The following is a 12595-nucleotide window of genomic DNA, read 5'->3' as shown; positions in this document are numbered from 1 at the left end:
GTCTGTGATGTGTTGTAATTCTTGCATAGAAATTGTTTTGTTACTTGGTAACAATTTACTATTTCACATATGCAGAAGGTCATATGTGTGTTCTGACTACACGGCATATTTAAAGTTGCTGGGTCTCGCTCTACAGTGTCTTATAAATATTAAGCTTCCTGAGTAAGGCTCCCTCAGTCTACTTGTCTGTGCTGTCCATCAGTATCTTTCTTTAGAAAAGTTAATTCATGTTTGAGTTCAGATGATTTCTGTTTCATTTTCTCCCCCACTGTCCCAGTTCTGATCACAGCTTAATTCTTCAGTGAACGCTGGTGCTCTGATGATGCTTCCATGTAACAAATATAAAGGGTTGAAGGGTTCAGACGTTCCATAGAGAAGATTAGTGAACAAAAGTTATCATGAGTATGAAGAACACACCAAACAGGTCTGTGATAAAGTTGTGAAGAAGTTTAAAACAATTGTTAGGTTATAAAACATCTTGAACCTTGAACATCTCACAGAGCTCTCCTCAATTCAGGGTTAAAAGCTAAGTAAATACAGGACAATCCTGCTAGAGACGGCCAAAGACTTAAGGCTGCTTAGGACGACCTAAACATTAGGAATGGTTTAGATCAAAGCGTTTCCATGTGTTAGAATGGCCCAGTCAAAATCCAGACCTAAATTAAAAGTTCAGATCTGCAGCAAGATCAGAAAACGTACATTTGAAAACATTTTTCGTCCAATCGAATTGGCAAAAATGTTCAGTCTGTTGATGTGCAAAACAGGTTGATACAAACTTTAATTGCAGCAAGAATTGTCTGTACAAATTGGTTGACTTTCCTCTTCCTTTTGGGTATGGTGAAGAGTCTTAACCTCATGTAGGCCATGGAACAAAAGATTGATCTGTTAAGGGCTACACTGACTCAGGGCCTCCTGAAGACAAATGCTCACCACTATTTTCATATTTTTATTTGTATAGCCATCATGATTTGCTGTACTTTGTGCTGGTCTGCCGCATAGAATCTAAATAAAACATTTTGAAGTCTGTGGTTGGACAATGACGTGATGCTTTTAATGTAAATAAATGCATTTATTATAAGTCGCTGTTGTACCCAGAGGAAAGTCTTTCATGTGTTTGCTATATGTCGATGCTGAGATCGCTGCTCTGGACGATTAAATACTTAGTTATTAAGAGACTTAAAAAAATAAAAAATAAATAGTATCAACTTTAGTCAAACAGAGAATTATGCATTAAAAACACCCGAGGGCTCACATGGTATTGCTTCTTGCCCTTGATTGCAAAAGCGGAGCAGAGAAAATTGCGAACGATCAGACAGAATTTAGGGGACACGATTTCATGTTTGTTTTCTTTGAATTTGCTGCTTGTTATTCTGAGTGTGTGTGACAACTCCAGACTGTTCGTCTTCGCGCGCACGCCCGCGTACACGCGGGGAGATCTGTGTGCGTGAACCAGTGTAGACAAGAGAGTAGCTCGTAGCCACAGCTTCTGCTTGTTTATGTGGCGCTCCTTTTAAGTCCCTTTTGCTTCTCCTCAGTGCCCCCTAAATAAAAAGCACTTCAGACACTCGCTGTCTGATAGCCTTAACGCGGTGTTGTCCTGGGATGCTCGGGCCTTTCTGGCGGCTGGGGACCGAGCAGCAGGCAAGAGCACATGCGGAAACAAAGGAGAGTAATGAGGATGTGCAATAACTGGGGAATAGGTGCAATACAGGTATGTTGGTGTGAAACAGTGTCCTTCATCTTAGACCTCTCAAAACTTCACTGTAATAGTTATTGCTTATTGCCTCTAATTGGTGGAGTCATCCTAGAATGCGTTTAAGGATCAGGCGCCCATTTTCATGTATAGATTGTCTGTGCATCCTTAAATTTATACATCTAAAATTAAGGCCTTGATATGTCTTAAATCTGTTAGAAATATATAATTTTGCCCTAAATATTTTGATCAGAAGTCTTAGATTTGGTCACGGCAGAACTGTTTAGTCTTGTATGTATATATATATTCTCGGGACTGTCCTGTCAGGCCAAAGTTTGAGTCGTCCGCAGACATCTTCATTGCTTTCTGTGACTTGAGGCGGTTGCGACTACTGGTAACCAGCTGCTAGTAAACTCTTGCTTCCTAGCTAGCTAGCTTTTCTGTATCTATCATGACTAAGTGCAAGTTGACTATACGACGTTTGTTTTCTCCAATGGCTCATTTCTATTGTCAACCCATATGAGGCTAGGTTCATTCTGTGCAAAAATATCTGATTGTAATACAGCAGGATCCTCCAACCTTCCCGTACATGTATAGATTTTTCTGTCTTAAATTTCATTCAAGGTGACATTAAAAGTCCTTAAAACGTCTTAAATTTGACTTACTGAATCCTGCATTTACCCTGATGTCATACAATTACTTTAAGTGCATATTAGTACTCTAGCTAAACATTAAGGGCCTATGTTCCTTATAAGAACAAATATTGTCATTGCAAATGTTCCCTCTGCCACATCTCCTTCAAAACAGTGTCCTAATCATGTGATGTTTTTGTTTTGTTTGTTTTGGGTTTTTTTATCTTTCTTTTTCACATTTTCCAAACTGCAAAGATCTGGCTCCCGCTGCACATGTTAGAGTGGTTTATTTTTGCAGTCTGAGGGACCACTCACTTGTGCTTATTAGCATTTCCACTATGTTATGTTAACTCTCACTAGCAACACTATTAAACGTGCTCTACTGAGAAAAGTCAAAGCTGAGAGGTTTGAAAGGGGGGAGTTAAAGTGAGGAGTTCATTGCAGAGGCCGCCACCCACATCCATGCAGAGTACAGTACAAACGCTTGAATTTCCACAGAGACTCCTTCTCTCTGATACTGTATCCAATTATCTCTTTCCATCAGCCCACCTCTATTCTCAAACATTACTCTTTCATTTAAATCAACTAAATGTTCAGAAAGGCTTTCTACCTTGCAAAACGCATAATAAACATTTTAAGAACTTTTATGCATTTTCATTCCTAACCTGCTGAGTAAGAAAATAAATATACAGTCTAATAACTTTTCCTCCTCCCGATGCATTTTTTCTGTCAATCTACAGACAATTTCCGATTTGGAGGCCCAAGTGTCAACTCTACACGACGAGCTCCAGCAGGCCCATGAGCAGCACAAGCAAAAGCTGGCCGACATTGCGCTGCTTCACGAGGAGGAGAGGCAAAAAGCGACGCACGCCAAGGAGGCGTCGATGCAGCAGCTGCGCTCCGACATGGAACGGATGGCCAACGATCTGAAGAAGAGCCACCAACAGGAGATGGACGCCAATCTGGAGAAGGTAAATAGGGGATGAGATACGGGTGAGTCCTGTTGTAAGTTCTCAGTATGTTTTATTGGAAGTAGTGGAGGGGACGGGAAATTGTTGCTTTTTTTTTTTTTTACAAAATGAGGTGTCACGCATATGTGCTCAACCGCTTTGGGAGTCATGTCCCCAAATTAAATTCATTGAAGTCAGTTTCCTTCTCAAAACGTTTGATTAGTCAATAGAGTTCACCTGTGTGTGATTTAATCTCAGTGTAGATCCAGCTGTTCAGTAAAGGCTTTAGAAGATGGGATGGCAACTCCAGTCTTTGAGGGCCGACGTCCTCCAACTTCCTGCTCCAACACACCGGAATCAAATAATAACAGGGTCATGTTCTCAGATTATTCTGCGACTTTAATTAGCTGTGTTTGACCAAGGACACATTGAAGAGTTCAATGATGCTGGCCCTTGAAAACTGGAGTTACTTACCTAAAGTGACAGGCTTGTCAAGAGGAACATCCAAGAAGACAGGTGGAAGGAAGGAAGACAAGTTTGGAGGAGCTGCAGTGATTCATAGCTCAGTTGGGAAATCCTGTCAACAGGGTTACCTATTAGTCATTTGTTGCCTCTATGGAAGTTTGGGGAGAAGAAAAGCATAAGAAATATTGTTTGATGTTTATCAAAAGCCAAGCAAGGGACACAGCAAAATTGTGGAGGAAGTTACTCTATTGAAATGAGACTAAAAATTAAAGCTTTTGGCTAACGTATAAAATTCTAAACCCACCATCCTTTGGTGAAGAGGTATGATGGTGGTACCATCATACTGTGGGTTTTGATTCTTCAGCAGAGACAGAAACTGGTCAGAGTTGATGTGAATCTGAAGGAGCTAGGCACAGGGCAACTAAGTAGGAAAATAAAACAATTTAATGTGACCAAAATAAGACTTCCTATCCTGGCGATATGATAAATTCTACTAAGATTTTCATCTTTTATCAATCGGCTACTGCAGCAGGAACCTGGGACATCAACAACTTTAACCCAAAATTGTTGCCTTCACTACCACATAGCATGTAGAAATATCCCATGTCAGTGTTGCACTTCAAGTGCTAAACCTATAGATTATTGTTTACATGTGTTAATGTCTGTGCATCATGAATATGTTTGTCCTTCTTTCAGACCGCCATGTCCCCAACTTTAAGTTTGTTCTCAGTCTTATAAGGATTTTAAATGCAATATTTACAACACACCCAGCAACACTATGTGGATCTTTGTGATTGCAAATGCTGTTTTTTCAATGTGCGTGTGTGTTTGTTGTGAGCTGTAGCTGTAACAGTATTTTTTATCTTCATGCTCTAAGTGTGTAATTTTCCATTCTGTTTTGAAAGTTCATCCATTCGGACTCATCTGCAAAATTATGCTGCATTCACCAGACATTTCACAAGTCTTCTTCTGTAGCTGTGTACAAGGCCAATCTGTACATTTCCAGTAATTTCAGTGCAACAATCCCAATCTCTGTCTGTTGTGTGCATATAAACAATTGAGGCAACAGTTACGGCACACACTGCTAAAGATGATTTTTTTTTTTTTTTTTTTGATTGATTTAGTCAATCCAAAAAAGTAGAATGATCGTAAGTCATTCTACTTCAAAACTACAGATTAAAGCTGCCGAGTTAATTTTCTGCAACATTACATGATTTAGCTTTGTTTTATGCAACCAGACTAGTCCCCCCCTTCTGGTCAGTTGGCAGAATGCAACCTTCTCCTGAGAGACGTGCCCCCAACAGGCTTTCAGGAAAGAAATTAGTCAAAGATGTACCTCATCTAGATGTTTAAATCAAATGAAGAAAAAAAAAAAAACTTAATTACTAATAGATTATTGATGCTTCTTCAGTTTGCATTTACATTTACACAAGCTAAAAACTAGTTTTTTATAACTTTGGAAATCTTATAAATACTTCTATTACATTGGCTTGTACATGTACCTTGTACAAAATGTGAACTTTTTTTTTTTTTTTTTGTAATGCTCCTTCTGCCTGGCCAGTCAGTTCAGGTGGCTGCCTGTGTTCATTTCTATTTATTTTTGGATTGATCAGTTCTCTTTGGGATTTCCAAAATATTGGTGTAAACCCACCCTGCTTTAAACGTCTTATCTTTATCCCTGACCTGCCTGGTGGGCATCTTTGCTCTCCCTGACGCTCTCTTTGCCTTTCAGCCAGGTCTTGAAAGAACAGCTTTATCCATCCTGCGAATAAATTAAACACAGGGGTTGAGCCTTGGTTGTAGTGGATTTCATTTTGGACCACCATAACGTAGATGAATATATATGAAGATAGATTTTTTTATTAGTTAAAAATATTGAAAAGCATGAATCGTTTTTCTTTTTCACTCATAAAAACATTGGACTTTATGGTTGCTACCAGATAAAATATGAAATAACACAAAGGGTGTGGACACTTAAACCAGTCATTCTATATCTTCAGAACTTTCCTTGTTTCTTTTTATTTGTTTCTTATTATTCCTCTTTCCACCTTCGTAACTCAACCCACATTGCAAAATCACTCGTAATCTTTTGCTAGTCCAGCAGGAACTGACCTAAGGTGGTGTTGATCAGAACCTAATCCTTCCACAGGGCCCCTCAAAGAGAGCGTTTTTCATTAGACACCATCCCACATCAGCTGCACAGCATTAGCTCCGGAATGCATGCACCTCCAAAACACTGAGGCGCCATTTTGGCTCCATATGGCACACAGAACCGAGGATACTGATGTGGTAGAAATCCTAAAAAAAAAAAAAAGAAAAGTGCCTCCAGCTTTTCTTCTTTAGGTGCTTGAAAGCTGTTTTGTTGCAAACACTCAGTTTATCTCGTTCTCTTCCATCTTTTTGTGTGCGTAAGGAAAAACAAGCCACAGTTATCGAGCAATCTGGAGAGGATTCAAAGCAGTGCAGCCGTGTGTTGAAGTCTGACTGATAACGCTACCAACTGTGTGCTAGTTTCACTTTTTATAAGCGAGATTAATGAGTTCTCCCTCCTTTTTTGGCAACTAAAAGAGGATGCTTCTAAAAAAAAAAAAAAAAATCCTCGGCAAAGGTTTGACCATCTTATTCCCTCCCCCGCCTTTTGTACTTTCTAATCTTTCTCCAAGTTTGAAAGATGAAGGAAGAAAAATTTTCACTTTGTCGTTGCACCCATAGGACTGAAGTCAGTCAGGCCTCAGATCCATATTGACTCGAACGCCCCGTTTTGTAAGCTAAAAATTTCTCAGTCTTTTGATGCCGACAGAAATGCTGTCCTATGCAGTCCACTTTGCTCTTAGAAGTAGAAGCAGGGCAGCTTTTTCCCCCCTCACCTCCTTTTTTCCTAAACACATCTTCAAGATTTTGATGGAGAAAAAAAAAAAGGCAGGAGAAATCCATTAAATCCATGAATGGATTCTCATCAAAGACGCGCAAGTTTAAGGGATAGGCAGTGGAGAGAAAAGGGCTGGATGTTGTGGTGGATCTTATTGGGAGTATACTGTCAAAGCTGCTGGAATGAAATAATGAGAACCAGAAGAATCAGAGGAAATAAGACCAGACCGAGAGATAGTCCTGCACATTTGATCTGCGCCGGAAAGAAAGCGGAGAGGGAAAACTGATGGAGGCAGGCAGAGGGAAAGTTGCGACACTATTGAAGTTTATCTTTGTTGGTGTGTATCCGAGTGTGTGCGCGCATACGTTCTGGGGTGAGAACGAGTACACACAACCTCAGACCTCTCAATCACCCATGCTGCAATGAGGGGACTGTGAGACTGCCTCTGTGCCTGATAAAAACGCCTCATCTCTAGGCTACAGTGAGCAAGAAACCTGCCTTTCACCCACACCACCTCCTTATCTAACTTTCTTTCTCTGCTCCACACCTCCACCCTTCATCTTTATGTCTTCCCCTATATCCTCACCACCCCCTTTAAGTTGTGGCAAAGCTCAGAACATCAGGTGGTTGTCAGAAGCTGGTCTTCGCCACAAATCTGAGCTAGGCAGTTTGGAGGCAATTCTCATCTTGTACAAATGCATAAATTCGCACTTCGCATACTTTCCGTGGCACATTAAGGAGAGTAGATGTTTGCAGTAAGTGTCTCAGAGTTTTGCTGGTAGACTAAAACTTCTTTGTGCAACACAACAGTGCAATTTGTGTTCACACTGGAGAGGTGAGATAATGTGAGACAAAAGATCAAGAGGCTTCAGGTTTGAGGAAATGAATAACGTCTGGAACCGTGAGTTCATATTTACTTTTAGTCTGGAGAGGATGGCTCTTTGAACTGCCAGAGGAGATTAGATGGAAGAAAAAAAAAAATCTCTGAGATGTTTGCGTATGACTTTGCGTGTGTTCGTGTCAATGCAAGCCTGCGTGCTTGTGAGTCTTCATCGAGCGCATGTGTCGCACTAATAGTTACCTAAAAAGAACCCCAATTTTCATGGAATTTCATTGCCGATACGTCGCCTTGTATGCAAGTATTGCGCGCGGTGACAGGTGACAGAAATAATCACGAGAACAGTTTCTGATTTAACCTGAAATGTGAGAAAATGTGTCTGTGCCTAATTTTACTTGAGATCAAGGGCGTTTGGGAATTTCATTAAAAAGAAACAAAGTCACCTGGTGGCAAGATGTCAGCAATGGACAAAGCTGGGTTTTTTTTTTTGGTTTTTTTTTGGCTTTGAGTAGCCAAACCTTACTTTCTCAGTCTCACAGCCCAGTGTTGGCTTGCGGCAGGTATGAAATCTTAATGGTATGAAAACCTTGAATAATAACACTCTGGTTTCACACTGGATCTAATTGGTGTAAATCAGAGAAGTAAGTACCAGCCGTTCTTACTGTTGCTAAGTCTCACTAATGAGATGCCATCTCAGAATTACAGCAGTTTTGTTGCCATTTTTTATTTATTTATTTATTTTAAACCTTGGTTTAATGCTTACTAGTGTCCTTTGTGATGTATCCCCTGGGAAAGAAGAATTTAGTCTCATTGTGACATGGCCCACACAATTTTTACTCTAAATAGGAAAAGTTTAAAAGCTTCATCATTGAAGCTGATTTGTTTTCTTCCACATGTTATCATATCCTTGTGGAACAAGAGCTTGGTGCTTCAGGCAGAGAGGGCTTTTTAAGAAATCTGACATACTTTTCACCACCGCTTGTGATTTTGGTTTTATTCTACCGTTAACTTCCTGCAGACATGAAACTTTTACATCTATTTCAGATTAAATGTGTGTTTCAACATTAGACTAAATCATGTGTGCCTGCCGTGCATAATACCTAGTGCTTTTTAGGTTATTTGTGTGGAAGACGTATATTTAAAAATGTGTTTCAGAATTTTGAAGTGAAGAACAAAGTTTTTAACCGCAGAAAGCTGGGTGAGTGGATTGCAGCAAGCTCTTGGTTTATCGACTTGGACAGAGATTTTAAAACATCCTGTTGGCTGTTTGCTTCAGGGAAACCGTTTGTTTATGACTTTTGTTCTAAGCGACCTGAGATGCCTCAGCTTTCACACAGTTTACCATGAGTGCATCCACAACTCTCTGACACTTTCTTTTAATGCGGTTCGACAGATTGGATTTTAATGTGCTTTGAACATTTTGGGTTTTTGTGCATATTTAGACCGGCGCACGTTTGATCAGACCACCCAAGATAGTTTGAGTGCTGATTTTCAGATGAGAACAAACAGTTCTATTAAGATGTTGGAATATGTGACTTTCTCCTTCGAATTTAAAACATATTTTGGTACAACTTAGCTCACCACTGCCTCTTTTGTTTGTAGTCTTTCACAGTAATGTGGTGATTGATATCACTTATGATAATGTTGTAGAATACCTAATGTTTCACTAAATCCTGAATTCAAACCAATTCTTCCACTTAAAAAAAAATAAAATAATGGATTTTTATATTGCCATCATCATCTTATAAGTGAGGCGTTGTGTCCTTATGCTAGGCCAGCATGGACATGATGTTCACCACACTTCATTCAGTGCTGGATAAATTAAAAAATGATATTTAATTCTTAAAGGTATTGCTGTAATAATAAATACGGCTAAGTCTTCAAAGATGATGCACCCATATTTTTATGCCATCACTCAAAAGAAGTGTTTGCATTTTTATAAGTAAATCCTGCTCATTATGAGCCTCCAGCAGCTCGTTCTACTTTGATCTGATAAAACAACACAAATTTGGGCATTATTGTGAAGTAGAACCTCCTTTTGTTTGCTTCTTTTGGTTTTATACTCTGTAACTCGGTCTGGATCAAACGTCAAGCTCCCTATGAAAGTGTAAACTGGCAAGTGTCGACAATATTTTCTTTATGGCCCCAGAAAACTCATACTTACTGAAAAGAGGTTCTTGACGTAGAAACCTAAAAGTTTCCTATAGCTCTTTCGATGGACTTTCTCACAAAGTCTCTAAAACTGCGCCTACCCCATTTACATACATGTCTGTGTCGCACTGTTTATTGTCTTAAACGCTAACATGTCTTTGTAGTGACAAGTCAGGATCCGGAATCTTAAACTAAAGTGATGTTTATGTCATTAACATCCAAATTAATCCATTCAGCTTTGATCCTGACCCCCCCTGAGACATTCACTCCTTCAGCCAGAAGGTGGTGGTACGAGGTTGTTGTCATTGTCGTCATAGGTATGTCTTTGCCACAGCTGACTTAATAGTTTGGTCCCCTGCCATTTGGAGATACACCAAATCATATTATTCAGTCGGTCATGGATTAGACGAAGAGGAGAAAAACATTGGCTGGGGGATGATCAAAGAGGGCCCACATTCAGCTTACCCTGACAGACTTACTGCGAGACAATAAAACAGAGGAGGCAAAGCGAGGAATCTGATTTCGGGGCGTAAATGTTATTCTCTTTCTTTAAGGGCATCCAGATTAGTAGGTCTTTATGTCTAAATGTATGTTGCGTTGTGTATATTTGTACATGTACGCATGCTCAGGCCTACGTCAGCCTATTTGTCTGTTCGGCACGCCAAAACAGCCCAACGGCAGAGAAAAAGAAAGGGGTGAAGTAGAGAGTGAGTCAGCCAGCAGATGAAAGAGTCAGAGTAAAAGCTCTGCTGTCCCAAAAAAAAAAAAAAAAAAAAACATTACAGCTCCCTTGCTCACTTTTTGAAGTCATCCAAGAGGAGGGAGGGAAGCGACACACTTTCTCAATCGCATTAAGACATGGCGTCAGGCAGCTCCCATCATGTTGCACGCTACAGATTACACTTTGGTTTGAAGTGGAGTTTTAACTGGGACATGATGCTTTTTTTTTTCTTTTTTTTTTTTTTTGCGTTGACTTCCAAATTCCTCTCAAATGCAGCCTGCATCTGAACATCAGGACTGTTAGTGATCAAAGCCAGGATGGGGATATAAATGGATAGAAAGTGAGGTCGACCTGCTCTGAAAACCAGATACCCTGAATATCATCAGGCTCGAGTCGACGTTCATTGGCTGTCTGAATAAAAACATACTGCGTACGGTTTACCAGAAAGCCTGAGTGTGACATATTTTTAAACGTCTGACCACCTGCTTGAGTTTAAACATCTGATTCAGCAGCATTTAATGCATCTATCATACTTTCTCCCTTGACCTCGTGGTGCGGGTTAGATTTCACGTCCTATTCACTCTGATGGAAATGGGTTTAATTGGTTTTTTTGACAACAAAAAGTAGCTCTGTATAATCACTGAACATTTCCTACGTGTTGGAGCATTTGATGTATGTTTATCCGTGTACGCCTGCTTGCGTTCGTGATGCATTATTTCTGTACTCTGCACGATGAAGCACTGACACTGAGCAGCATGCATGAAGCAAATCACTACTGACAGGCATTGATGGCAAACTGTGAAATGCAAAATAAAGCCTCTTGTCATTACAGCACCAACTCCCCTCACTTGCACAGAGTCTCAAAGATGCGCGGGCAAAGACGGCGATGATTACAGACAAACGAGTAAATAACATCTCCCCGGCTCTCCCTCGCAAGCAGATTGAAGTCAAATCGTTACGAGAGACATGTGCGGCGAACAGAGAGCCATTTTCAGCGCTTACAAACACAGCTGCCACTGGAAAAGCTTGGTGGAGCACAGAAAATTACCTTTTTAAGCCTGACTTTTTTTTTTTTTTTTTTTTTTTTTTTTATGGTTTTACAGAGACTAACAACATGAATCAAATCTCTAGTATACAACATGCAGCTTGTTGTGACCAGGGTGAAACAACACCAATTAAGAGTGTGTTTTATGACACATTGTGGCCTTTTTGACTGTGTGAATAAAACTGGGTTGTAAATAAAACCGAATGAAATTAGGGAACCTTTGGGAGCAGAACCGCAACAAACAAGAACTTTTAAGGTGCATTTCTATGAGTTATTGGAAGGATTATGTGCAAATATGCAGATATTTTATAGTTTGGCAGAAATTCAGTGTTGAAGCATGAGTTTCCAGGTGTGAAAATGACCTCAAACCTTGGTGATCAGCTTTGTGTATTATGCAGGTGCGTATGCATATAACCCATCAGTGTTTCGTGACAGGGGTCAGCCTTTTATAATCCCAGCCGAATACGTTCACATACTCAAAACCACTTAACATTTCCTGGAGAAACAGGATTTAGCTGGCTTTAGATCTTTATGCAGTTAAAGAACAAAAGTTCAGACGTATTTGATTGCATCCACATTATTAATATCACAAAACATGGTAACTTTTTTTTTTTTTTAATTTGATCATTTTAAAAGGTGACATGTTTCCTGGAGAGTAAATTGCCCTGATCTGGAGCTATAGCTTTATTACTGTCAGTGTTATCCTATTAATCAGTAATCTGAACTTGTAGTAATTAGTATTATTGTTATCTTAAGACAATGCCCCAGGTATTGGCGCCCATGATGACAACATGTCAAGGAAGAACAATGAACCAGTTTTGCCTGTTCTCTGCTGCAGAATGCTGTGTAGCTGCATGATTATAAACCTGCAGAGCACAATCTTTGCAGAAAAAGTCTCTGGCTTTTAGTTCTCTATCAACAGGGATTGCACACATGTGACTGAGTTGATTGCTTAGGAGTTTAGATCCTTTCCACCTCCTTTGGTAGCTGGTTTGAGTGAGCAAGATTTTTTTTTTTATCCCATCCTAATTCTGTTGCGTTCTTCAACATGCCATGTTGTACATGGTTAATGTTAATTGTTCTGTATATGTCACAAAGATAGCAATGATGCATGTAAAATGAAGACGTGCTCAAAATATTGTATCAATATTGATGGTTCCTTGCGAGGCTACAGATGAAAAATAGCCTTTATAATTAACAGGGACACATTTTTAATGTGCAATATCCCTTT

General features: G+C 39.7%; 1 protein-coding gene across 2 annotated transcripts in view; it reads left to right on the top strand.

Annotated features, from left to right (window-relative positions):
- cep112 (centrosomal protein 112) overlaps window positions 1-12595 on the top strand; it is a 116743-nt gene that overhangs the window by 70110 nt on the left and 34038 nt on the right. For both annotated transcript variants that reach the window (XM_014988762.2, XM_014988760.2), the window contains one exon: window positions 3066-3296. In XM_014988762.2, the coding sequence (XP_014844248.2) occupies window positions 3066-3296 (231 nt within the window). The remainder of the gene's footprint in view (window positions 1-3065; window positions 3297-12595) is intronic.

The sequence above is a fragment of the Poecilia mexicana genome, unplaced genomic scaffold (genome assembly GCF_051168715.1).
Source record: "Poecilia mexicana isolate PSO_F unplaced genomic scaffold, ASM5116871v1 scaffold_8, whole genome shotgun sequence".
Lineage (NCBI taxonomy): Eukaryota > Metazoa > Chordata > Actinopteri > Cyprinodontiformes > Poeciliidae > Poecilia > Poecilia mexicana.
The sequence above is the reverse complement of the archived record's forward strand: the minus strand, read 5'-3'. Positions and strand labels throughout refer to the sequence as shown.